General features: G+C 33.9%; 1 protein-coding gene across 1 annotated transcript; it reads left to right on the forward strand.

Moving 5' to 3' along the window:
- The first annotated feature begins 399 nt into the window (after positions 1-399).
- LOC125654433 (alpha-L-fucosidase-like) lies at positions 400-26,690 on the forward strand. The gene is made up of 8 exons (XM_048884391.2): positions 400-816; positions 2,393-2,499; positions 5,687-5,814; positions 5,974-6,107; positions 7,814-7,911; positions 10,651-10,783; positions 18,418-18,588; positions 21,707-26,690. The coding sequence occupies exons 1-8, from the start codon at positions 464-466 to the stop codon at positions 21,948-21,950; spliced, it is 1,368 nt and encodes a 455-aa protein (XP_048740348.2). The 5' UTR covers positions 400-463; the 3' UTR covers positions 21,951-26,690.
- Positions 26,691-27,306: the final 616 nt, after the last annotated feature.

Here is a 27,306-nt window from a genome sequence, read left to right on the forward strand (position 1 = left end):
CATGCAGAATGAACGCTTTACCTCTAGACCACTGCAGCGGTGGTAATGCTATTGATATTAAATTCTGATTATAGATATTTAAAAAGAGCAAGTGTCCTTTACCAAAATTGTAAATTTCATGATCCAAGGACAGGGTTTAGTTTCGGGTGGGACCAAAATTATTATAGTGACCATTGTTTTTAACAACATCATATAAAGTATATATTTCAACATGTTGAAAAGTTTCAGGACATTGTTTCCAATCCATATTTGTTATTTCCTTACAAAAAATGTATTATTTAGTTGTGCGAAAATAAAGAATAACGCATGAATTTTTTTTACTGTTGTTCAGGACTACTCATTAGTCAGCTTAGCGATTCTCAGTACTTTGATTAATGTATGGCATCCAATCCTCTAATCGGGCTCGGGATTCTGACCATCATCTGAGATCATGTGATGACAGTTACAAAAGACAACAAGAACAATGTTTACTAGCGTTATTGTCGGGTCGTTTATTTTATGCTTTTCCATTCAGACATGTTCTGGAGTTAAATATGAGCCAAACTGGAACTCTATTGACTCGCGCCCTCTACCCGCATGGTATGATGACGCCAAGATAGGCATGTTCATCAACTGGGGAGTGTATTCTGTCCCCAGTTATCACGACGAATGGTTCTGGTACTGGTGGAAGGGACCCAAACCAAATCCTAGCGTCGTCAAGTTAATGGAAAAATTCTATCCACCGACCTTCACCTACGCTGATTTTGCATCTGAGTTTAAGGCGGAATTTTATGATCCATTGAAGTGGGTTGACATCATTGAACATTCTGGTGCAAAGTAAGTTAGTGTGCTAAAGAGAGTAGAAGTATGAATTTAAGATTCCTTTATAAGAAACTTGCAATGTGCAAAACTTTAGGGATGCTGGATACCGATGCACAATCAGTTCCAACTTTAAGGTATCTGTAGCGGTCAGTCAGATTCAATCGCCGGTGGCCAGATCACTCAGTTGGTAGAGTTCCTGACTAGAGATTCAAGGGGCCCGGGTTCGAATCTTGGTCTGGTCCATTGCATTTCTCCCTTCCTGTTACATTTGGTGCCGTAGACCAGCCGCTGGAACTGACAGGTGAAAATGCCTACCAGGGGATAAAGATTCTGGGTTGATGTCTTCAAGTGTGAAGACATCTAAGGAGGGAGGAATGTAGTGGCCAGCCGCCAGCCGGTTTCAATCGCTGGTGGCCAGATAGCTCATTTGGTAGAGTACCTGACTAGAGATTCAGGGGGCCTGTGTTCGAATCCTGGTCTGGTCTGTTGCATTTTCTCCCTTCCTGTTACTGAGTATCAGTGAAAAGCAGTAAATCACTATTAGTAAATGTAAAGAAGTTGTTATGTAGCTGAGTTATTATTAGAATGTAAGCGGTTAGTCGGGTGCGTTCAGAGTACTACCGTTGGTTGACATAAGTTACCATTGGCAAATTTTTTTACCATTGGTACGACAATGGTACTAATATTTGCCAATAAAATATACCAATGTTAAACATTTCTGCAGACAACCTAGAGCTCTGTTAGCATTGGTAACTCTATTTATGACGTAATCAAAAATGGCGGGCATTGCGTACACACTGAAAGGAACAGATTTTGTATCATATCTTTCTCCCTCTAATCTTTGAAGACATCAACTAAAGACAATTTCAGAAATGTTGCTTAAAACATGGCCCTGTATAGACGAAAATGGGTTTTAAAACCATCAAGTGTATGTGATATGGTGTAGTAATATCTCCCACTCTAACCATTTTGTCTTATGATTTATATGCTGTCATGATGTTTAACAAGAGAAAATACATCTTCACTAGCCAAGGGTTTTCAGTCCACTCTGCTCTGCATTTATGGACTGAAAACTCTTGACTAGTGAGGATGGAGAAAATTATCTGCAAGAGAAAGTAATCAGATGATATGAGCATATATCTTTGACATTTCATGCTAACTGATCAGCTAGTGGTATACCGATGATACCATTGTTGGATTTCTCACCATCTGTAACCCAAACTCGTTCAGAGTATACAAGGATCCAATGGTACCAATGACTCAAATTTTTACCATTGGAAAATCGGTGATGGTACCATTGGGTTTACTCTGAACGCACTCAACATTTGGGCTTTCAGCAAGTTAAAAATGTGAAAGGCAAACTTCGAGGAGAAAAGCTCCAGGTAAAAGTTGAATTAAATCAAACATTTTATAGAATTGAACCATTGACAAATGACAACCTGCTGGAGCTAATAAAAGCTCATGCCAATAGATGATCTGAAACTCTCTCCTGTATTTTGTTATTTCTCCGTTTTACCTGATTGATAGAGAGACTTGTATTTAGATTGTATTCATGTTTGATTGTGATTTTTGATGTTTTTTCTTCACTTAGATATGTTGTGTTGAGTACTAAACACCATGAGGGTTTTACTATGTATCCATCCAAGTACTCGTTCAACTGGAACTCGGTGGATGTAGGACCCAACAAAGACCTCATTAGTAAGGATTCCATTTCATGTGTGGTTTATGTGATTTAGTTCATTACAACATGTAGTACATTATGTTTAATTTTTGTAACAGCAATATTAATGGGATGAATGTGTGGGCAGCTATTGTGAAAGTCAGTGTAAACTGTGTATGACATATAAATATTAGGAAGCTAATAAAGTAGGAATTTATATCATATTTGAAGCATAGCCTCATTATTCACTTTGGCCCATTTGCCAGTTTGATATTGAGTCAAGGTCAGGGTTGCACTTCCATTAAACTTTTTAGCTCACCTGAGCTGAAAGCTCAAGTGAGCTTTTCTGATCGCCTGTTGTCTGTCGTCTGTCTGTAAACTTTTTACATTTTGACTTCTTCTCCAGAATCACTGGACCAATTATAAACAAACTTGGCCAAAAGCATCCTTGGGTGAAGGGCTTTCAAGTTTGTTCAAATGAAGGGCCATGACCCCTTCAAAGAGGAGATAATCACAAAAATGCAAAAATAGGGTGGGGGTCATTTTAAAATCTTCTTCTCAAGAACCACTGGGCCAGAAAAGCGAAAATTTATTTGAAAGCTTCCTGAGATAGTGCAGATTCAAGTTTGTTAAAATCATGGCCCCAGGGGGTAGGATGGGGCCACAATAGGGGATCAAAGATTTACATACAAATATATAGGGAACATCTTTAAAAATCTTCTTCTCAAAAACTACAGGGCCAGCAAAGTGGAAATTTACATGACAGCTTCCTGACATAGTTCAGATTTAAGTTTCTTAAAATCAAGGCCCCCAAGGGTAAGATGAGGCAACAATAGGGGATCAAAGTTTTACATACATATATATAGAAAAAATCTTTTTTAAAGATCTTCTTTTCAAAAACTTCTGGGCCAGGAATATGGAAATTTACCTGAAAGCTTTCTGACATAGTACAGATTCAACTTTGTTAAAATCATGACCCCTGGGAGTAAGATGAGACGACAATAGGGGATCAAAGTTTTACATACAAATATATAGGGAAAATCTTGAAAAATCTTCTTCTCAACAACCACAAAGCCAGAAAAGCTGAGATTTACATGAAAGCCTCCTGACATAGTGCAGATTCAAGTTTGTTAAACTCATGACCCCTGGAGTTAGGCGGGGGGCCACAATAGGGGATCAAAGTTTTACATAACTAATAAATAGAAAAAAAATCTTTAAAAATTTTCTCCTTAAAGGACACAACGCATGTTTCTAAACTTTTTCATTTTTTCAGCAAAATTAACTCTTTTTATGCCTAAAACTACTTTAAATGTGTTTTAAATGAAATATTTTGCGTAGTTTTCGAGTTTGAGAGCGATGAAATTCAAATCTTGCGATATGCATATTTTCTTTCGCTAGTTTACGCGCCATTTTGTGTGACGTCATATGCGCCCTTGGGTTTGAAAACATCTATTAGCCATTTCATAAACAAATTAGATTTAATCGACAAGAAACCAATTGTCACATTAACGGCTTGTAAATAATAATGCATAAAGATGTTTTGTGCCGTGCTCGCGTGTACTAGTTGTCGGTAGAAAGGATTTAGACTGAGTATTTTTAAAAAATTTCGAAGGAAGGTACGAGAAAAAAGACGTGAATAATTTTTTTGTTGTAGCAAGAACTTTACATTAAAAAAAACACCCAGTCACCTTTTCAAACATCACTTGGACAGAGACCCTGATAAACTGCGAGAAAATGGATATATCGAAGCTATAAGCACTGGTAGGCCTATAGCATACATTCTGTTTTGCTCTTCAAATTCAATACACACTCGGATCAACTGACCTTCACCTTGTAACAACATATATCGACGATACAATGTAACTTCTACCAACAGGTAGATTTACAACAACAAAAAATAAAGATACAAAATAATTGAACTTTTAATTATACAAATAATAGAATATTGTATTTCCTAACTTTAAATTGAATTATAAAATTATTTCTTTATTGAACTCGTAGCATCTTGAGTGCGTCAGTAGGCTATAACGCCGTGCTCCCACTTCGTACTTCCTAAAGACGTGCAGATCACAATTCAAAAATAGTAATAAGATTGCTTTATCGAAATAAAATAATGTGATTACCACTTTAAATTTGAATATTTTTATTGATTTGTGTGTGTGTTGTCTTTTTCTTTCTTTCCGAAATGCACGCGTGACAATAGCTTGGCATAGAGCCTAGTTGTCCACAATTTAACGTATCATAATTTGTCTAATCCAAAATAAATATGATTGCACTGTTTATTTTAGAAAAACAGCGCCAATTACAGATGTATAAAGGAATAACATCCCCAAACAGTTTGTAGACAGCGACCCATATAAACATTATTTACTCACAATTTTGCTGATTTCATACACGTTTTACTCGCTATATTTGGGTATTTACATCGTTATATGTGTGCACTGGTGGCGAACACATATAAAACTCGGACAATTTATCAACATCGATTTAAATGTTGCCCATGGTAAATTAATTAGGCTCCTAAAAGTTGAGTTTTTTTAATAATATCTCGCAGTACTTCACAATCCGAAGGGCACATGTGACGTCACTGTACCACGTGACTACCTACCTAATTAACTTGACTTTTTGAAATCGGGGCTTAGATTTAAGTCTGTATTGTGGTTAATTATCGCAAAATTTCGGCGAACGAACTATTAGAATTAATTACTATAAGCATAAAGAAGACAAAATGCATGTAATATTGTATACTTAGAAAACATGAGATATGTCCTTTAAGAACCATTGGGCTAAAGAAGTTTACATTTGCATGAAAGTATCCTGAGATAGTGCAGATTGAAGTTTGTAAAAATCATGGTCCCCGGGGGTAAGATAGGGGATCAAAATTTTACATACAAATACATGAAAAATCTTCTTCTGAAAAATCACTGGGCCAGAAAAGTTTACATTTACATGAAAGCTTCATGACAGTGCACATTCAAATATGTAAAAATCATGGCCCCCGGGAGTAGGTTGGGGCACAATAGGGATCAAAGTTTCACATGCGAATATATAGGAAAAATCTTTAAATATGAGCCAAGGTGACTCAGGTGAGCGATGTGGCCCATGGGCCTCTTAGTAAAAGTTAGTTTTAATTTGAAAAGCTCAACTAAAGTAAGTTTTTCTGATCAATAGCTATAATGATAGCTTTCTAATTATGAAGGTTTAAATTTTTTAAAATAATTTCAGAGTACATATTTGCCTATTTGGCTGGTAGTGATGTCCATTTTGGGATTTATCACTCCTTGTTTGAGTGGTTCAATCCTCTGTATCTTCAGGACAAGGCCAACAATTACACAACTCAGAAGTTTGTGAAGGTAGGTTACCAACCATCACACAAGAGAGATTTGACATGGAAAGTTGAATTCAAATCACAAATGTCACATAGTTATGTGCTATGACCCTATACATGTAGAGTGCAAAGTGTAGAACACTGATGACTTCCAAACATACATCAAATATCTTGTCATTTCCAGGAAAAGGGAATGGCAGAGTTGTATGAAATCGTCGAAATGTACCGTCCGGATGTGGTGTGGTCAGATGGAGACTGGGAAGCGACAAGTACATATTGGAATGCCACACAATTCCTGGCCTGGTTATACAATGATAGGTTCAGTATTTAACACCAAACATTTACTGTGATTATACAATGATAGGTTCAGTATTTAACACCATTTACTGTGGTTATACAATGATAGGTTCAGTATTCAACACAAACATTTACTGTGGTTATACAATGGCAGATTTAGTTTTAAACACCAGAGTTCCTGGTGTGGATGTTCAATACCAGGTTCATTATTGAATACCACACAGTTCTTGGCTCAGCCGTACAATGACAGGATAATTAGTATCAAATACTACACACTTCCTGGTGTGACTGTTTAGTGACAGGTTTAGTATCAAACACTACACAGTTCTGTGAATTATGATCACAATCAGTCCATGAATTATGTTGCAACGTTTAAGGTATTCAATGTTTTACAACCACATTTCATATCTAGTAAATGGATGGTGGGATTTTTGTTATCACAATCTAATTAAAATCAGATCCTAATATACACTCACAATCGCTACAATAGGATCTGACATCACCCCTTAGGGGGTCATGTCCGCATGACCTTTCTCTTGGAATATTCATGACAACTATCAGCCGGTCAGACTGCGCCATACAGACAATGATGGCTATTTAGGCAGTTCCCGGCAATTTGTAACCAAGTTGCAGTAATCTCTCCCATGAAGTTTATTCCACACTATAGAATCGTATATTCTCACATGAGGAAATATAAACTTCAGCAATAATGCCTAATCTATTCCGTTCATACAAACAACAAAACGTATGATATGAAATACACCCAAATTAAATTAATTGTGAATTGTGATTTATGTATGAACATGGATGGGTATGATTTGAATAGTTTTCAAGATGGTGTACTTAATTAACTTGAGAAATATAACGCCAGTCGATGTAAATGGTGCATTTTGATATCACATCTAGCTGTAATGTGTTTTCTTTCAAAGCAAACAATAGCAGCCATTTTCTTTGAATTGTGAATACCGACGACTTCATAGGCAATGCACTGATTGGCTAACATCAAGTTCACATGAACATGACCCCTAGTCGGGTTATGTCAGATCTTCTTAACGCAGAGTATACGGTGCGGACCTAAGAAGTCTGATTTTAATTAGATTGTTATTGGTGTCATTCTGAAGGGTTCATCAAATAAAAATTATCCACCATAAGAATTTTCAAAATTGTTTACTGCTTGATTTTAAATTATTTCACCTAGAATTTAACATTGAAGTCTATGGGAAGAGCATGTTTTATAAAAAAAATATTTTTAAAAGAAATTATATTTTTATACAGATCTCTTGGTAGAAAGTTATTTATACTTTCTCTTTATGAAAATATGAAATAAAATGAATCATTTACTACATATATTTTTAGAAAATTAGATTTTTCTTATTTTTACAAAGGGCACTCTTTAAAATAGTTTCAATTGCAAAAAGATCAGCTTCTAATCATTTACCAGTAATGTGAATTTTATCTACTTCACTATCATCATTATTTAACAGTAAACATTTATGTTGATTTAATTAAATCCCTCAAGATTGTTCATTATTCTTTTGTTATACATTGAATACCTTAAATAAAGCTTTGTAACTTCAATCAATGCAGCCAGGCTATGAATTTAGATGTACATGTATATGTCAGTAAAATAATGAATTATCTTTATGACCAAACAATTGAAACATTCCACTTTAAGTAAAAGTGTTTAGGAATTGGATTCCTTTAAAAATTCTGTGTGATAATTTTAGCCCAGTGAAGGATTCAGTTGTTGTAAATGACCGCTGGGGATACGACTCCACATGTAAGCATGGTGGATTCCTGACCTGTACTGACCGCTTTAATCCTGGTGAGTTAACATGAAATATTTTGAAATTCTTTATCCCCTCGCAAGAAAATTGCACATGAATAAAGAGAAGATCCTTGTTGATTTCTAGGTGTAAAGATCATATTCATATTTAATGGTCACCTGTAAAGCAGTACTATTCCAAATTTCAGCCTCATACTTGTGAACAAAATAGCAAGTGGAGAGGAATCATTATTCTTGTGAAGATTTTTAGGTCACCCGAGTTGCAATAACAATATGGGTGAGGATCAAAAAAAAAATCTATGATTAGATATGTTTTTAAGCTAACAAATTTAGAATATTCCATTGTAATGTCATTACCTTACTAAAGATATTCAGATTCTTTGATCTGTTTGAAATCACAAAGTAAGCATTGGATGCCATTTTAAAAAAAATTGGGGCATTTTTTGTTGTTGCAAATATAAGCAGGGTTTGACACTAAGGCACGTCCGACCGACCGAGTCTACTAAATGATAGGTCCGGTCAGGTAAAATGTCGATTTACTAATCCAACTGGTCGTGTTAAAAAAATAAACAAGAAGCTTTACTTTAAGCTGTAAGATATTTCATTCTTAACTGTAAAGAGTTTGCAAGCAATCTTGAACCGTGTGATGGAATAATCTCTATTTTTATACCCCCCGCGAACGAAGTTCAGGGGGTATATAGGAATTGCTCTGTCTGTCTGTGCAGATTCGTGTCAGGGCCATAACTTCTTTGTTCTTTGACATAGGCATACTATATTTGGCACACAGATGGATCACCATGAGACAATATGTCAAGTACCTTCATGACCTCTATATGACCTTGACCTTTGATATCAAGGTCAAAATTAAAGGTTTTTTGTTTTTTTACAATCGATTCGTGTCCGGGCCATAACTTCTTGGTTCTCTGACCTAGGCATACCATATTTGACACATGAGTGTATCACCATGAGTCGATGTGTCGGGTACCTTCATGACCTCTATATGACCTTGAACTTTGACCTCAAGGTCAAAATTTATTATAAGGTTTTGACATAGTCATACCATAAGACATGGGTGTATCACCATGAGACTATGTGTCATGTACATTCATGACCTCTTTATGACCTTGACCTTTGATCTCAAGGTCAAAATTATAGGTTTATACCATGGATTTGTGTTTGGACTATATCTTCCATTTTCTTCTACAAAGGCATACCATATTTTTACACTCAGGAAAGAGGTAATTTATACCTATTAACAACACCCTTTGGGAGATTGGGGTAAGCGGGGGGTATTCTTAGTGAGCATTGCTCACAGTACCTCTTGTTAGTTCTAATAGATAAGTCGCTGTCGGAAGTAATGTTTTACGACATCTACTCAATGTTAATTTTAAACAGTTTATTTGAATTGACTATAATAAAGTGTTTATCAAGTTAATAAATTACGTCATAAACAGCTATTTATCGGTGTTGACATATGTGCAGGAATGTCTCTATATTTAAATACGGCTTCTCGTCCTCAAGGAAAGACGCCCAGGAGAAAAAAGAAAAGGTTAGGAAGAAATAAAGCAGGGCTTATGAAATATGTAAAACTTATATGGTACCAATTTTGATGCACCAGATGCGCATTTAGACAAATAATGTCTCTTCAGTGATGCTCAACCGAAATGTTTGAAATCCGAAATAACAATGAAGTTTTAGAGCTATTATAGGGAAAAACAGTGTGCCAAAAAAGTGGAGTCAAATTCATCTAAGGATAAGAGCTATGCGTGAGGGAGATAATCCTTAATTTTTAAATGAATTTCTAAATTTTATAACAGCAATTAAATATACATCCGTATTTTCAAGCTAGTAACGAAGTACTTAGCTACTGGGCTGTAGAGACCCTCAGGGATTAACAGTCCACCAGCAGAGGCCTTGACCCAGGGGTCATAGTGTAAAACTTATACGGTACCAATTTTGATGCACCAGATGCTCATTTCGATAAATAATGTCTCTTCAGTTAATATAAATTAAATAAAAAGCCGGTTGAGGTCATTTTATGCTAAATAGACTAAAGAATATCCGTGCCGGGTAGAATTTAAAGAAACAAAAAACGTGATTGAAAATCAAATTGAATGACGAGACTTAAGATATTTTTGAGACAATTAAATACGTCCTGGTTCAAACTTAATGTTTGTCATTTAAATGAAGTATTTAAATATGGAGAAACTATCAGTTTTTTTCTGGAAAGTTGGTCAGGGCTAGTGGATATAAAGTCAGGTCTAGTAAAAATCATTTGAAGTAGCCCGACTGGTCTAGTGCTCAAAAAAGTAAATGTCGAACCCTGATAAGATAACTTTTGGTGCAAGGCTAGGGCCAAGACTCCCCTCAACCAGTTCCAATGCTGTTATTAGAATACAAAATTCAGAGAGAAGGTAGCTTTTTAAAACGACAACAGATGAGTGTTCCAATCTCAACTTCAGTAATTGTTGTTCGGATGTTTTGTTTAAAGTTTAAAAACTTTATGCATAAATCCCTAAGATGGGGGGTCTTCATTTAGTTACAAATTTTTTTAAGGATATCACCACCTTGACATTGAATAGAGATTTATGAAGATCTTTTTATCACATCCCTTTAAAAAGATTTCTTGATTCTGTTATGTATTCGTACCTGTGTTATCCTAATGGTGGAACCATTAAGATATTATTGATTTTTATTGAAGTACAAGATTTTAAATACTGGCATGTATATACATGAGGTTTAGATATTTGTTCATTTACCTTCCATCTTTTTTTGTAGGCAAGTTGCAGAAACGGAAGTGGGAAAATGCCATGACCTTGGATCGTGTTTCTTGGGGCTTCAGAAGAGACGCCTGTCTGGCAGACTTTTATTCTATGGAGGAATTACTTGAACTTTTGATCCACACCATCAGGTTAGAATTAACCCATTACATCCTCTATATACACGGTAGAATTAACCCATTACATCCTCTATATACATGTTAGAATTAACCCATTACATTCTCTATATACATGATAGAATTAACCCATTACATCCTCTATATACATGATAGAATTAACCCATTACATCCTCTATATACATGTTAGAATTAACCCATTACATCCTTTATATACATGATAGAATTAACCCATTACATCCTCTATATACATGTTAGAATTAACCCATTACATCCTCTATATACACAGTAGAATTAACCCATTACATCCTCTATATACATGGTAGAATTAACCCATTACATCCTCTATATACACAGTGGAATTAACCCATTACATCCTCTATATACATGATAGAATTATCCCATTACATCCTCTATATACATGATAGAATTAACCCATTACATCCTCTATATACATGGTAGAATTAACCCATTACATCCTCTATATACATGATAGAATTAACCCATTACATCCTCTATATACATGGTAGAATTAACCCATTACATCCTTTATATACACAGTAGAATTAACCCATTACATCCTCTATATACATGATAGAATTAACCCATTACATCCTCTATATACATGATAGAATTAACCCATTACATCCTCTATATACACAGTAGAATTAACCCATTACATCCTCTATATACACAGTAGAATTAACCCATTACATCCTCTATATACATGGTAGAATTAACCCATTACATCCTCTATATACACAGTGGAATTAACCCATTACATCCTCTATATACACAGTAGAATTAACCCATTACATCTTCTATATACACAGTAGAATTAACCCATTACATCTTCTATATACACGGTAGAATTAACCCATTACATCCTCTATATACATGATAGAATTAACCCATTACATCCTCTATGTACATGATAGAATTAACCCATTACATCCTCTATATACACAGTAGAATTAACCCATTACATCCTCTATATACATGATAGAATTAACCCATTACATCCTCTATATACACAGTAGAATTAACCCATTACATCCTCTATATACACAGTAGAATTAACCCATTACATCCTCTATATACACAGTAGAATTAACCCATTACATCCTCTATATACACGATAGAATTAACTCATTACATCCTCTATATACACAGTAGAATTAACCCATTACATCCTCTATATACATGTTAGAATTAACCCATTACATCCTCTATATACATGTTAGAATTAACCCATTACATCCTTTATATACATGATAGAATTAACCCATTACATCCTCTATATACACAGTAGAATTAACCCATTACATCCTCTATATACACAGTAGAATTAACCCATTACATCCTCTATATACATGATAGAATTAACCCATTACATCCTCTATATACATGATAGAATTAACCCATTACATCCTCTATATACATGATAGAATTAACCCATTACATCCTCTATATACACGATAGAATTAACCCATTACATCCTTTATATATACAGTAGAGTTAACCCATTACATCCTCTATATACCTGATAGAATTAACCCATTACATCCTCTATATACCTGATAGAATTAACCCATTACATCCTCTATATACACAGTAGAATTAACCCATTACATCCTCTATATACACAGTAGAATTAACCCATTACATCCTCTATATACACAGTAGAATTAACCCATTACATCCTCTATATACACAGTAGAATTAACCCATTACATCTTCTATATACACGGTAGAATTAACCCATTACATCTTCTATATACACGGTAGAATTAACCCATTACATCCTCTATATACATGATAGAATTAACCCATTACATCCTCTATATACACGATAGAATTAACCCATTACATCCTCTATATACACGATAGAATTAACCCGTTACATCCTCTATATACATGATAGAATTAACCCGTTACATCCTCTATATACATGATAGAATTAACCCGTTACATCCTCTATATACACAGTAGAATTAACTCATTACATCCTCCATATACATGTTAGAATTAACCCATTACATCCTCTATATACATGATAGAATTAACCCATTACATCCTCTATATACACGATAGAATTAACCCATTACATCCTCTATATACATGATAGAATTAACCCATTACATCCTCTACATACATGTTAGAATTAACCCATTACATCCTCTAAATACACAGTAGAATTATCCCATTACATCCTCTATATACACAGTAGAATTAACTCATTACATCCTCCATATACATGTTAGAATTAACCCATTACATTCTCTATATACATGATAGAATTAACCCATTACATCCTCTATATACATGATAGAATTAACCCATTACATCCTCTATATACATGATAGAATTAACCCGTTACATCCTCTATATACACAGTAGAATTAACTCATTACATCCTCCATATACATGTTAGAATTAACCCATTACATCCTCTATATACATGATAGAATTAACCCATTACATCCTCTATATACACAGTAGAATTAACCCATTACATTCTCTATATACATGATAGAATTAACCCATTACATCCTCTATATACATGATAGAATTAACCCATTACATCCTTTATATACATGATAGAATTAACCCATTACATCCTCTACATACATGTTAGAATTAACCCATTACATCCTCTATATACACAGTAGAATTAACCCATTACATTCTCTATATACATGGTAGAATTAACCTGTTACATCCTCTATATACATGATAGAATTAACCCATTACATCCTCTATATACATGTTAGAATTAACCCATTACATCCTCTATATACACAGTAGAATTAACCCATTACATCCTCTATATACACAGTAGAATTAACCCATTACATCCTCTATATACCTGATAGAATTAACTCATTACATCCTCTATATACACAGTAGAATTAACCCATTACATCCTCTATATACATGTTAGAATTAACCCATTACATCCTCTACATACATGTTAGAATTAACCCATTACATCCTCTATATACACAGTAGAATTAACCCATTACATTCTCTATATACATGGTAGAATTAACCTGTTACATCCTCTATATACATGATAGAATTAACCCATTACATCCTCTATATACATGTTAGAATTAACCCATTACATCCTCTATATACACAGTAGAATTAACCCATTACATCCTCTATATACACGGTAGAATTAACCCATTACATCCTCTATATACCTGATAGAATTAACTCATTACATCCTCTATATACACAGTAGAATTAACCCATTACATCCTCTATATACATGTTAGAATTAACCCATTACATCCTCTATATACATGTTAGAATTAACCCATTACATCCTTTATATACATGATAGAATTAACCCATTACATCCTCTATATACACAGTAGAATTAACCCATTACATCCTCTATATACACAGTAGAATTAACCCATTACATCCTCTATATACATGATAGAATTAACCCATTACATCCTCTATATACATGATAGAATTAACCCATTACATCCTCTATATACATGATAGAATTAACCCATTACATCCTCTATATACATGATAGAATTAACCCATTACATCCTTTATATATACAGTAGAGTTAACCCATTACATCCTCTATATACCTGATAGAATTAACCCATTACATCCTCTATATACACAGTAGAATTAACCCATTACATCCTCTATATACACAGTAGAATTAACCCATTACATCCTCTATATACACAGTAGAATTAACCCATTACATCCTCTATATACATGATAGAATTAACCCATTACATCCTCTATATACACGATAGAATTAACCCATTACATCCTCTATATACACGATAGAATTAACCCATTACATCCTCTATATACATGATAGAATTAACCCGTTACATCCTCTATATACATGATAGAATTAACCCGTTACATCCTCTATATACACAGTAGAATTAACTCATTACATCCTCCATATACATGTTAGAATTAACCCATTACATCCTCTATATACATGATAGAATTAACCCATTACATCCTCTATATACACGATAGAATTAACCCATTACATCCTCTATATACATGATAGAATTAACCCATTACATCCTCTACATACATGTTAGAATTAACCCATTACATCCTCTAAATACACAGTAGAATTATCCCATTACATCCTCTAAATACACAGTAGAATTATCCCATTACATCCTCTATATACACAGTAGAATTAACTCATTACATCCTCCATATACATGTTAGAATTAACCCATTACATTCTCTATATACATGATAGAATTAACCCATTACATCCTCTATATACATGATAGAATTAACCCATTACATCCTCTATATACATGATAGAATTAACCCGTTACATCCTCTATATACACAGTAGAATTAACTCATTACATCCTCCATATACATGTTAGAATTAACCCATTACATCCTCTATATACATGATAGAATTAACCCATTACATCCTCTATATACACGATAGAATTAACCCATTACATCCTCTATATACATGATAGAATTAACCCATTACATCCTCTACATACATGTTAGAATTAACCCATTACATCCTCTAAATACACAGTAGAATTATCCCATTACATCCTCTATATACACAGTAGAATTAACTCATTACATCCTCCATATACATGATAGAATTAACCCATTACATCCTCTATATACACAGTAGAATTAACCCATTACATCCTCTATATACACAGTAGAGTTAACCTGTTACATCCTCTATATTCCTAAGCATTTAAGAAAGAAACTAGGTGTATAATTACATTGAGCGTGGAGGCCTCTACCAAAGTTGTGAGATTCATGGCCCCTGGGTCAGGGGTATAAGGATTATATAGGAAAAATACATGTCATTGATATTGTGATAAATCTTCTCTAAAAATCTAGGAAACAATTTAGGTGCATAGTTATAATGAGCATGGAAGTTTTTATTGAAATGTATGGCATCTGCATCAGGATCATGCAGTTAAAATACAGTAGGCCCTAAATGTTTGAAATTTTGTCTTCTAAATGTCTTGGAAACTAAGTGGGTGCATAGTTTGTGGAATGACCTTCTGCAACATATTGTAGGAAAATGGGATTCTTTAGCTAATATTGCAAGCTTGATTATATGTATTTATAGCTTACGATCTTTTCTCGTTATTTCCAGTCGTTGACTGAGTATGTTTACATACATGTGCCATGTGTTATTTTATACACTCGATGTTACCGGTGTTATTTATAGTTTTAATCAAAGGGTTGTATGTAAAACCACAAGTTATTAATATGACTATTGCCTACTTACGCTGATTACTTCAGTAGCATGGTGTTCATCCACATATATTTGTGTATATAGCGATTTTTAATGTGATAAACAATCACGTTGTTCGTATTAGGTGCCATATTTGTTTATAAAAGTCAGAGTTGGGGCCGCGTCTATTTTTATTTGACCCCGATCTTCGGGTCAAAGTTGTTTAGGTTGCAGACGGCTGTTTTTACTACGAAGAGTGCTTATAATGTAAGTGTTTGATCTTTATTATAATTGGATTTATAGACTTGATTTTAAGTTATTTTAGTTATAGATAAACGATATAGTCCCGTAGAATACTTAGCCGGGGTTGGTTTGATGGGGATTTGGATTGTCCGGGGAAAGTTGGGGTTGACCCGTCTGTACGTGCGTTGCCCCGTCCCTGGTGGGGTTGTCCCGTCTGTTGCCCCGGACTTAAGAAAGGGTATATAAGTCAGAATCCGACAAGATTCTGGGAGATAGCTAATTTTACTTTACGAATAGGACGTTCCCAGTGTTGCCTGATAAGGCTGATCTGGAGATTAATTAATTAATTAGGATTAGATTAGATAATTATTTAGATTAAGAATCATTCCCAGTACCTGTGTTCAGAATTACTGGCGTAAAGTCACAATTTAATAGTAAGTGTAAGATTCAGAATATTATTCATAGAAGTAACAATTCAACTAATCAATCTAAAGAGGGGAACCAATTATTATTTTATACTAATGATAAGTTATTATATATGGATTTGTTATCTTCACCTTTCATTGGTTGGGTCAGACTATAACTTAGTATTAATTCATACAATATTGGCACCAGGTTCAGTCGCTATAACTCTATTGTAAGAGATATTGTTACGATTGTTCTTTTATATTCTGTGCATGAAGTCCCAGAAATATTTCTGGAGTATTACATTGTTGTATAACAAACTTCACTTAACTTATACATAACTCAATAAATTAGTAAACATTACATCAGAGTCAATTTTCAAAATATTGGATTGTTGTCAAGGAAGACAACTGGTGGCAGCTACTATAAAATCAATCGCTTGGCCGTTACAATATGTTAAAGCTGCCAAAAACATTAATGTTTTTAAAAAAAATGTTAAAAGCCCACTTTTTAAAAACTTCTTTCCCTGACCTTTAAGCTTCTTACACAGTACAAGTTTTTGTCAATGGCCTATTTTAATGCAAATTTCTAAATCTTCTTAATGTGCTGATTTCTAATACTTTGCATAGTGCTTGACATCAACCCCCCCCCCCCCCCCCCAACCCCAACCCCCCCCCCAAAAAAACCCTTTAACTATTGATCTTAATTGTTATACTGTCATTTAATTGTGTTTTACTGTTTTATTCCTCTTCTTACCCTTGTAAAGTGCCTTAGAGTAATTTTTGTTTTATGTATTAAGGTGCTTTATAAATTTTATTATTATTTATTTACATGTATTTTAAAAAAAAAAAAAGTTTAAAGATGTAAACTTTCAGTATCTTTTATTTTTGTTTGCTTGTTTTTGGTCTCTCTGAGAGTTTTTCATTCATTTTGAAACATCAGCTATAAATGAAGTACCACAAATTTAGACCTATGCAAACTTAAGTCCATAACAGTGAGGGTTCTTTATTGTGCCATTGCCTTTCATGACAAGGGACTTTGGTTTTTATCGTCTTATCCGAAAGACCAGCGACTCTCCCTTCTAAATGCCAAGTGTTTGGTGATGTCTCCAGCTCACTTTGACACTGGGGTACAGACTTATTCAGCCTTTATTGCCAAGTGTCAAAGCTACGATGTTTTATCAGCTAGCCAACCTACACTATAAGTCTTATTCAGCCCTAACGTAGCCAACCTACACTATAAGGTTTATTCAGCTCTAACGTAGCTAACCTACACTATAAGGCTTATTCAGCTCTAACGTAGCATTTTACTGACAAAGGATCGGCTTATTCATCTTCTCTTTTGCGTACTTCTCTGCACAGCTACGGAGATCAGACTGACTGATCTGTGTTGACTGCTGTATATATGTATAGCATTGGCCTAGTCCATTTCACTACATAGGGAAAACAGGTTATCACCATGGCAAAACCCCATACTGCCCAATTTTCTTTGATTGTTATAACCCGATTCATCACACTATTAAGTGTGATGCTCAGGTGACCATTAAGGCCCATGGGCCTCATGTTTTCAAATTGGTTTTAAAAAAGTAGGTTATGTCAAAGAAACCTATTGTTGTGGGCATGTATGGAATTGAATATACATGTAAAAAAAAAAAAAAGAAAACAGATGACTTGAGATTTTGTTTATCAATATCAAATGTTGATATCTAACTTCACATACCTGTGAAGTTAAAAGTACTTTAAAAATGGTCATTAAATTTCAGCTATGGTGGCAATATTTTAATCAATGTTGGTCCAACCCCATATGGAACTTTTTCACCAATTTATGAGGAACGCTTCCGTCAGTTGGGGTCGTGGTTGAAAATCAATGGTGAGGGTATCTACTCCACAAAGCCTTGGACTCATCAGAACGACACAATCACTTCAAAAGTCTGGTACTGTACACTTAAACATACTAGTAATTAGTAAACATACTAATAGTTAGTTTAGTCCAGGAAAAACTTAAACATACTTGTAGTTAGTTTAGTCCAGGAAAAATAAGATTTGACCTCAAACTAATTTCAACAGAAAGTTTCTCGGTATGGTTCGATAAATGAATTCATAATACGTACACACTAAAAAAAATTGTGAAAATCAGACATATATTTCATAGATTTTTAAGCAATCACTTCTTTTGATAAAAAAGAAACGCACATATGGGGCATCATATGTACTGGAAATGCTGTATATCTGCATATTTACATCAGACTTAGCATGAATAATTACGTGAATATATGTTTTGTTTACATCAGACTTAGCATGAATAATTACGTGAATATATGTTTTGTTTACATCAGACTTAGCATGAATAATTACGTGAATATAATAATGTTTTGTTTACATCAGACTTAGCATGAATAATTATGTGAATATATGTTTTGTTTACATCAGACTTAGCATGAATAATTACGTGAATATATGTTTTGTTTACATCAGACTTAGCATGAACAATTATGTGAATATATGTTTTGTTTACATCAGACTTAGCATGGATAATTACATGAATATATGTTTTGTTTACATCAGACTTAGCATGAATAATTACGTAAATATATGTTTTGTTTGAATATTCTATATGGACTAATAGACAGAAAGCTATTATTAAGCACTTTTTTGATATTAATGTTATTTTGCAATTTTTGGTAAAAGGTAACAGATGTCATTTCTGTGCATTGGCCCATACCTTTTGACAAAATGTCATTACTGACACAGAATGTAAAAAGTTTATAAATTTTAGAGAAAAATGCATTGATATACAAGAATAGAATAATTCCTGTAAAATAAAATGCTATTATTTGGCTTTAAATTGCCACAATGTCAGGGGCCCTTTTTCTTCAATTATTTCCTTAATTAGTATGGAAGCTTATTGTGTGTAAATTCATTAATAATTCTTGGGTTTTTTTAATTGCAGTAAATCCCAACAGAAAACTATGAAATGTAGAATTTTGAATGATTTAGTTTTGTTTGATATTTCAATTGAAAGCAATGAGAAATATACCATTTAGATATATGGTCTTAATATTAGATTTTGATTTCTTTTATTTAGATTTAGTTGTTTTTTACCATGTCATGTAAATGATTTTCTCGCTTGACTTTTACATTCTATTTTGTATTCTTCTGTCTGTCTGTTCATAAACTGTTCACATTTTCATCTTCTTCTCCAGAAGAACCACTTTGCCAATGTGATCCAAACATACATGTAGCATAAAAAATTCTTGAGTAAAGAGCTTCCAAGTTTCTCCATTTCAGGATTCATGTTCCCTTGCAGGGGAGATTATTTTGAGATGATTTGTTCAAATAATTCTAAAATCTTCTTATGAACCACTATATAAAGCTATAGATTCAAATTTGTTCAAGTCATGGCCCATGGGGGTAGGATTGGGCCACAATATGGGATCAAAGTTTCATATGGGAATTAATCTGATTAAAATTAGATCCTTTGATCCACTCACCTACAATCATTCCACCTATGTGTAGCGATCATAGGTGAGTGTATCAAAGGATCTAATTTTAATTAGATTGAAATGGGGATGTGTAGGAAAATATCTTTTAATTAAAATTTTGTTCTCAAGAACAGCAGAGCCTTGATAATAAACATATCATTAGACAATATACAAGCATCTTCAGGTAATGCAGATTCAGGTTTGCTCAAATTATGGCCTTGGGGGATAAGACATAAAAAATTTGCTCCCCTATTGTATATTAGAATACTTTTGATTTCCTAAATATATTGTGGTTTTTTGGTTGTCAATAATATTGATAATAAGTATTAATGAAGAATTGTTCATCCTTATTATTTTAATCTAAACTGAGATACCATGGACTGCGAAAAATCACAGGACACATAAATATAATAAATGACTAAGAATTTTTTTTATTACAGTCGTATCATTTGTCAGTAATAACACTTCTACAAAACTTCCTTAACTGGCACTTAATTACAATCAGAAATAGTAAATTTTCTATCTATTCCTTATGATGACGCAATCACTTGAGGACCCCATCGTGTTGTGCGTCCCCTGTATTCAGGGGCAAATAACTCATGCTGCACTGTAAACAATGTATCCTATTTGAGTTACTTATTCTGTTCATATAACATGCAGTTTTTATGATGGGGAAGTTTTAATATTCCTGAAATTTCTCTGTGCAACACACTAATGATGTAATGTATATTCATATGTATTTGTTTTTTACAACAATGTATATATTTCATACAAAAAGCTCTATTGTGATTTCACTTAATTCATTTTATTCAATTTCACAATTTCATGCAGAATTCCTAATCAAGACATGGTCATGATTAATTCTTAAATTCACAGCACAAGTAATAGATCATGATATACAAAATATATCTGTTTTGCAGATAAGTTAGTTCATGTATAAATATGAAATTTGATTTACCTCCCAATATGTAGCACTGGGGCACAGGATTGATACATTTAATATATTATACAGTACTTTCATGTGAAATACTTAAATCTATTTGGCCAAGAAATGTTTGGAAAAAAAAACTAATTTCCCTATAAAAGTAAAAGCCACACCCTCCAATATCCAGAAACGGGAAACAACAGATAATGTTATAAAATAATCACATGCATCAAATTGATGCATGCATGACATTGCATGCAGAGATCACTGTGTATTTTTGAAAGGCATTTCTTGGGCGGTTGAAATAGGTGCGCACTGGTCTGCAGTATGTTAGCTACATTGATACATTGAGTGAAAGCAATTGATTAAAGGACACAAAACACAAACAATATTCGGCAGACATATTAGACCTACATGTATCATGTAACTTAATCACAGAAAGTTAGGTTTTTTTAAATTGGGCATGTAGATGGTAACATTGAAAAAAATTTCATGCCTCAGAAACCTTGGCTGCACCTTGTTTGACAGTGGTTTCTTGGGGGGAAATTTCCAATGTCTCTACATGCACTATTCATCGACTAGTACTTGTGAATAATTGTGATATCAGATTTACCATTCTTTTATTTCTCTTTTGAACTGTTTCAGGTACACATCCCCAAAAGCTGACAAGAAAGCTGTTTATGGTTTTTTTATGAACTGGCCAATAGACAATGAGCTTACCTTAGGTTCTGTTAGTGGACCCAGTCTGGCTGGTGTGACCTTGGTTGGAAGTAACAAGACCTTGACCTGGGAAAGCAGTGGCTCTGGGATTAAGATTAACATTCCTCCCCACAACATACGAGAAATGCCCTGTTTATGGGCTTGGGCGCTGAAATTTACTTTCCATTAAGAATTCATAGTAGATATTTCTGTAGTTTTGTTATAATTTTCTTTATGATGGGATTAACACAGCCCTAAAAGAGTGATCTGATATGACATGTGAAAAGATATTGTTTACTACTGAAGGTCACTTGTCTTACGTAGAGATTGAGAAAGTTTTAAAATTATAAAATCACTCAGGATCAAGGATTATAGATGTGACAAATCCATATCTGGTTCGTTTATTTGATTTTTCTGACGTTCAGTGAATATTGCCACCATTTTTATTTTCTCTTAATTTCATTCTCACCTGTTATGGGTGAATTCAAAGATAGGCAAAGAATTCACTATGTAATCCATATATAAGGTGGAAAAAACCACAAGAACTTAATGTGCCATATTTTATTTAAATTGAATATGATTACAGAAAAAATTGAATGTTTTTTATCAAGCTATTTGAATTATACACTTTATGCAAATACAGTGTACTCCGGATATTTTAAAATTCAGGGGACCAACCTGAATTGTGCTTAAACAATAAAATGCTTTCTTTGTTGTTCCATTGGGTGATGAAGGTAGCTAGCATTGAAGAAAAAATTCATAACCTGCATAAGCGGCTTATGTAATTATACCCCCTGCAACAAGTTGGGGGGGGGGGGGTATACTGGAATCGGGTTGTCCGTCCGTCCGTCTGTAGACGCAATGGTTTCCGGGCTCTAAAGCATTATCCTTTCCACCTACCGTCACCATATCATATATATGGACTACCCATGGGATGAAGATGTTCCCTATCAATTTTGGGGTCCAAAGGTCAAGCGCACTGGACATCGAAGTAGCAATATGGTTTCTGGGCTCTAAAGCGTTATCCTTTCCACCTACAGTCACCATATCATACATATGGACTACCCATGGGATGAAGATGTTCCCTATCGATTTTGGGGTCAAAAGGTCAAAGGTCACGCACACTGGACATCGAAGTAGCAATATGGATTCCATTTAAATTCTTTAATGGCTTTTTTCATCGCATGGAGATGCTGTGTTCCTAGATACCTTTTGGATCATAATACTGAAGTTTTACCTATTATCAACACCCTTTGGGAGATTGGGGTAAGCGGGGGATATTCTTAGTGAGCATTGCTCACAGTACCTCTTGTTTTTTTCTGCAATGGTTGCTATTTTCACCCGATGAAACAACTAAGAAAGACATTTTATTGTTTATATTTATATTTTTATGTATTGTTTAAAACTATAAAATAGATTTAAGTACTAAAAAATATGGTTGACCCATTCATTATGTTAAACGGAACAGCCAATGTACCCTTTGACCTTGATGACGCTCCATGTTTTGTAATGATTACACAGACAGGTGGTACTAGAAAACCGGATCGAACTAGTTTGCAACAAACATGCATTCATTGTCATAGATGAAAGCAATGTCAATTTCAATATCGATATAAGAGCAAAGATTCAGTGAATGTAAATATATTACATGTAATACATTTCAACTTGACCGGGTTAAAGAGTAATTAGCTAATTTCCTCTTTATTCTCTCGAGTCCGATAACAAACGTGACAATTCAAGCTTCAGACAGGGAACGGGATAGGGAACACCAATGTGAGTGATGGATGCATGAAAGGGGAGTTAAATTTCATGTCTCTATAATTTCATGACTATATATTGTAAACAAATCCTTTTCCTTTGTGATGTTTTTAATAATACTTTTTCCAGAACACTGATTTGTGTGTTACGTAGGCTTTTGTAATGTCTTATCTTTGTAATACATTATTTTTTTTTTTATCTAAAGTGGTCATTATTGTTGTTTAGTGGCCACAGGTTCATTTTTAATTCATTTTTCAATTTAAAAAAAACCTCTCTATGGGAATGGTTTCTACATGAATATTCCTTGATATTTGCATTCCAAAATGTTTGAAATACTTACTGTCAACCCCCCCCCCCCCCCACACACACACACACACACACTTGTAATGAAGTGGGGGATATTTTGGATTCGTCATGTTTTGTCCGTCCGTCTTACTGCCTGTTGACACAAGGTCTCATCAGGGTGTGTGTCTGCCAGTGGTAAAAAATCTAAATTTTTTGCTTGTATGACTCATCTTTGGAAGCTTCTTCTAGCTCATGGTCCAGGATCTTTATCTGACCTACATTTTATGCTTCAGTGACTCTGGTTAATGACAGTGTTTATATCTGTTCTCACTTTATGATATGATGATTCCGTCAAACGTAAATATAGGTAGTGATTGTTCCTTCGCCAAACGTTCAGCATTTAGAAGTGAGAATCACGGGTCTTTTGGATATGACCTTGAAAACGGAGGTCCCATGTCACAGCAGGCGTTGACTCATTAAAGGACAATCACTGCTACGGCCCTGAGCACTAAGCATATGTCTAGATTTGTTGGATTTCACCTGCAGCTGGTGACTTTTCAATGAGTGAAATATTGTTGACCGGATGTAAAACAAACAAACAATCCATGTCTACAATATGTTTAGTTGTAACATCATATTGCAAGATTAACACAAAAGTCTATTACCATCATATTGCAAGATTAACAAAAAAGTGTCATTTGATTGGAAAGTTTCCTGTAATTCAGAATGTATCAAAAACAAGAATTAGGATAATAAAATTGTGGTACAGTGTTTATTGTCAATATTTTTGTACCATAGATTGACAAGGCTGTGTCATTTTGAAAGGAATTTTGTTCAAATATGGAAGTACAGTTTTTCATGTATACCTCTAATTTTGGATGCGCCCTCAGCGGGTATTGGTTACATTAGGATAGCTGGTATTTTGTTGTGTTTCCATATTGCATACATTTCTAAGTTTTTAAAAATGCACCTTGCAATATGAATAATGTTGTGAAAATGCCACTTTATTTTCATGCTAGCTATAAATCCTTATCAATGTTAAAAATTATCATGTATGATATTGTGGAAATCATCAAATTGAATGGTATTATGTTGTATTTAGTCCCATCACAACAACCCTATTTTGTTGATATAACTTTCAAAAGAAATTTTAACTTTTGTCACAAAATTGGACAATTCATGCGACGTGTATATCCATGTGTGTGTGCACTCTTATTATGACTGTTACTTACGTTATTGTTATTGCAACAAAAAGTCTTGAAGTTGTGACATGTCAATAGTAATGTTAAATGACGTACTCTGGAAATACTGTAACCATAACTCTGTAAAAACATTTTGATAGCAATATTAAATTAAATTTTGCAAACAAATTTTCTTGCATATAAATTGATTATATTGTGTAATATTACATTATATAGAGTTAAAAACATTCGTAAAAGCTTTGATTAAGTGTAAATGTGTGTATAACTATGCGAGGAAAATTATATGTTTTATTATCTGAAGAATATTTAGTCACCTGAGTAAGCTCAGGTGACTTATTGCAATTGGTCTGTGTCCATCGTCGTCTGCCGTGCATTAAACATTTTTAACTTCTTGATACCTCTCTGATTCTTTTCAAATGTTAATGTTATTGACACTAAATTAAAACTAAATGGATATTTAGAAAGAGCAGGTAGTCCTTTACTAAAATTGTAAATTTGATGATCCCAGGGGTAGGGGTTTTGGTATCAGGGTGGGGCCAAAATGGTCAGTTATTGAATATGTGAACAATAGAAATTTTTATCTTCTTGATAACTACCATTCCAATTCTTTTCAAATTTGGTATGATAAGCATCTTTTGGACAAAGGGAACATAAATTGTAAATTTTAGGACTCCCTTACCCCAGGGTCCTTGAGGGCAGGGCAAAAATTAACAAATTTAAAAACAAATCTTCTTCTCTACGACTGCATATATTTAAGAAAAACTAAATGTATTGTGATGTAGAGCAGGAAGGCCTCTGTCAAAATTGTAAATTTCATGGTCTCCGGGGTATACTATAAGTCCTGCCTAAACTTGGTATGTTACAGTGTAAGTGTGCAAAACATATAAATTATATCTGCTTTAAATATAATGCTATTAATACTAAATTGAAACTAATTAGATATTTAGAAGGAGTTTGTTAAGTCCTTTACCAAAATTGTAAATTTCATGATTAGTGATCATGGCAGGTGTGACCAGTCGACAGGGGATGCTTACTCCTCATAAGCACCTGATCCCAACTTTGGTATGTCCAGGAGTCTGTATTTGCCAGACTCTTTTATTTTGTATTCTTTGTAGGAGTTAAGAGATTGATCACTGTTCGTTATCTACGCCTTTCATTATTGTCTTTATCATATGAAGGACTTATTATGGGCCTAGTGATTATTGTCATTATCAATTGATAGACTTCGATCCTCAAGTTTGCTGATACAGTATTTAAGACTTAAATGCCTATTTAGGAAAGGCAGAAAAGAATGTAACAAAAAAATGGGGAATTTCACAACCCTAGGGTTTTGACTTTAAGATGGGTCCAAATTAGTGGTTTCGTTTAATGTTAATATATTTATTATATTATGTATAAAGCCTAAATCATCAGTATATGCACTTTTGAGGGCAATTAAGTTTTAAAAATCACATCTTGCAAATACGTTCTATACAGATTTAGCTTAGGTATTCAGAACAGGATTTTTTTTTTCTAGATTTCATAGCCTTTGGACTTGTGATACTTTTAACTAGTACTCAGGTGACCGATAAAGCCTGTGGGCCTCTTGTTTAATGATTCAATTTGTATGTACATATATTTTGTTAATAGATATCTATTTATCTTTAAAAAATAAATGTCCTTTATTTAGAGGACTGCCAATTATACGTTGAAGTCATTCTCTAGCTTAGCTCTGCATGGCCCTCAGAACATATGGGATACCCATCCAACTGCGTAATGATGTAAATCAAATGCACATGTACCACTGAAGCAATGGAAGTTCGTAAAGGTGAGGATGTAGATTTTCTTTTGAGGAATATAGGAAAGTTGAAGGGAATATCGTGGATAATCATGATATCGTGGATATTATCGTGGATAATTTTGATAAGTGCATAATATCTTTGCTGAATATTTAACTGTAGTCTGTTTCTGATCATGCAGATCTCTGAACCACTCTAAAACAAATCAAAGTACTGAAAAGCGCTAATTCTGTATGTAATGTTAATGAACAGGAACAACAGTAAAAAAAAAGTTCATGCGTTATTCTTTATTTTCGCACAACTAAATTAATACATTTTCTGTAAGGAAATAACAAATATGGATTGGAAACAATGTCCTGAAACTTTTCAACATGTTGAAATATATACTTTATATGATGTTGTTAAAAACAATGGTCACTATGATAATTTTGATCCCACCCGGAACTAAAACCCTGTCCTTGGATCATGAAATTTACAATTTTGGCAAAGGACATCTGCTCTTTTTAAATATCTATATTCAGAA

Source organism: Ostrea edulis, chromosome 7, assembly GCF_947568905.1.
Source record: "Ostrea edulis chromosome 7, xbOstEdul1.1, whole genome shotgun sequence".
NCBI classification, from domain to species: Eukaryota; Metazoa; Mollusca; class Bivalvia; order Ostreida; family Ostreidae; genus Ostrea; species Ostrea edulis.